Genomic DNA, 1,805 nt, shown 5'->3' on the forward strand with positions numbered 1-1,805 from the left:
TAACTTATTTTAATTTCTATCTATTCTTTTCTTATTAATGATAGTTCATAAAGTGAATGAATTACAAGAATTCAAATTATTCACTTCATCATTTCCAAGTTTGTCCTTTCATCCTCTTTGTTTGAGAGTATACAAATCTGTATACTCTCAAACATATATACTTTAAATCTTATAAATTCACTGTACAAATATTGTGTTTCCTATATGTTTTAGACAAATTTCATATCACAAAGAAAAATATAAATTTATGCACATAATATAATTAATTAATAACGAAAGTTGGAAACATAAAATAAAAAAACATGTTCAATATTATGGAAAACAATACGAAATGAAGATAACACGAAATATTGAACTTTAGTACCAAATAAGTAGAAACTCTATAATTATTATAGAACTATTTATTATATCAAAATTAAACTGTAATTAAAAAAAAACAAATTGACTTAATTTTATCAAGAAATATGTAACTTCTACATAAGAAATATTATTAAATTTACAACAAAACAAGAGCAACTGCATTCAGACTGATCTATCAAGCCAACTGGGGCAATATCCACCAATTAAAATGTCTATTGATACAATAAATCACAATGTGTTAAGATATAATACACCGATACAAAATAATTCTTTAATTTGATTACTGTCTAAAATTAAAAATAGTTTATTATTTAAAAAAAAATCAGACTTGAAAGGGTTAAGATTACATTGAATAAGAAATACATGTGTTTAATAATGAATAAATTAATCACTTTCAAATCGCAGTTCAATTATTAATTAAAAGGTACATATCTCGTGCGCATGTACATTTTTATATATTGGTTAATTCTAGTACAATGAACAAACATAATATAATGCATTTCCGAACAAGTATAAATACATAAATCTCGAAGCATTAAACCATCAGTTACTTCGCTCTCAGCTTTCGTGCTTTGAACGTGGTTCTCCAGTGAAATACAAACACATCACTTCACCATTTTCTTGATTAACTGTTTGAAAACGGTCTAAGTTTATTTGGAAATATGGAGGTCGACAAATGCGATAATGGAAATACTGAGGTGGAGAGTTGCTGTAATGAAAATACAGATGTGGATAATTGCTGTAATGAAAATACAGATGTGGATAATTGCTTATAATGAAGATACAGATGAGGATAATAGCGATACTGAAAATACCGAGGTGGATAAATGTTGTGGTATGTTATTTTTTTGTTATAAATTACAAATTTTGGAATTTGTCATTGTTCTAAAAACGCAATTTCAGGACCCGGTTATGCAACTCCCATGGACGCTTTTCTCCACGGCAAAAGGGAAAAACTGCTGTACGTGATTTGCGTTCAACCGAATCCGGAAGGTTATAAATCCGATATCTTGTCCACCGTTGATGTCAACCCAAAGTCAAAGACTTACCAACAGGTATAAAACTATAATTGTAAATTTGTAGAAACTTGTTAAATAATTTCAATTTGTTTAGATCATCCACACGTTGCCAACTGGCAAAATCAACGATGAGATCCATCACTCAGGATGGAACACCTGTTCCAGTTGCCATGGTAAGAAAGCGCACGTCCGCGACAAGTTGATCTTGCCGTGCTTGGGATCCGACAGGGTTATTATCGTGGAAACAGGAAAGAAGCCGCGTTCTCCCAGCATCCACAAGATCATCGACTCCAGTGACATGCATAAATACAACTGCGCGAGTCCACACACCAGCCACTGCTTGGCTAACGGTGACGTCATGATCAGCACTTTGGGAGATCCCGCAGGCAACAGCAAGGGCGCGTTCATGCTCTACGACGGGAAAAC

General features: G+C 32.4%; 1 protein-coding gene across 1 annotated transcript; it reads left to right on the plus strand.

The window, feature by feature from the left end:
- Positions 1 to 909: 909 nt before the first annotated feature.
- LOC108564181 (selenium-binding protein 1-A-like) lies at positions 910 to 1,800 on the plus strand (the record flags this gene model as incomplete). Its single annotated transcript, XM_017923133.1, has 3 exons — positions 910 to 1,195; positions 1,264 to 1,415; positions 1,474 to 1,800. Coding segments are annotated over exons 1-3 (630 nt in total), but the record flags the coding sequence as incomplete, so codon positions are not given.
- Positions 1,801 to 1,805: the final 5 nt, after the last annotated feature.

This window comes from Nicrophorus vespilloides, unplaced genomic scaffold (genome assembly GCF_001412225.1).
Source record: "Nicrophorus vespilloides isolate i.1.1-1 unplaced genomic scaffold, Nicve_v1.0, whole genome shotgun sequence".
NCBI classification, from domain to species: Eukaryota; Metazoa; Arthropoda; class Insecta; order Coleoptera; family Silphidae; genus Nicrophorus; species Nicrophorus vespilloides.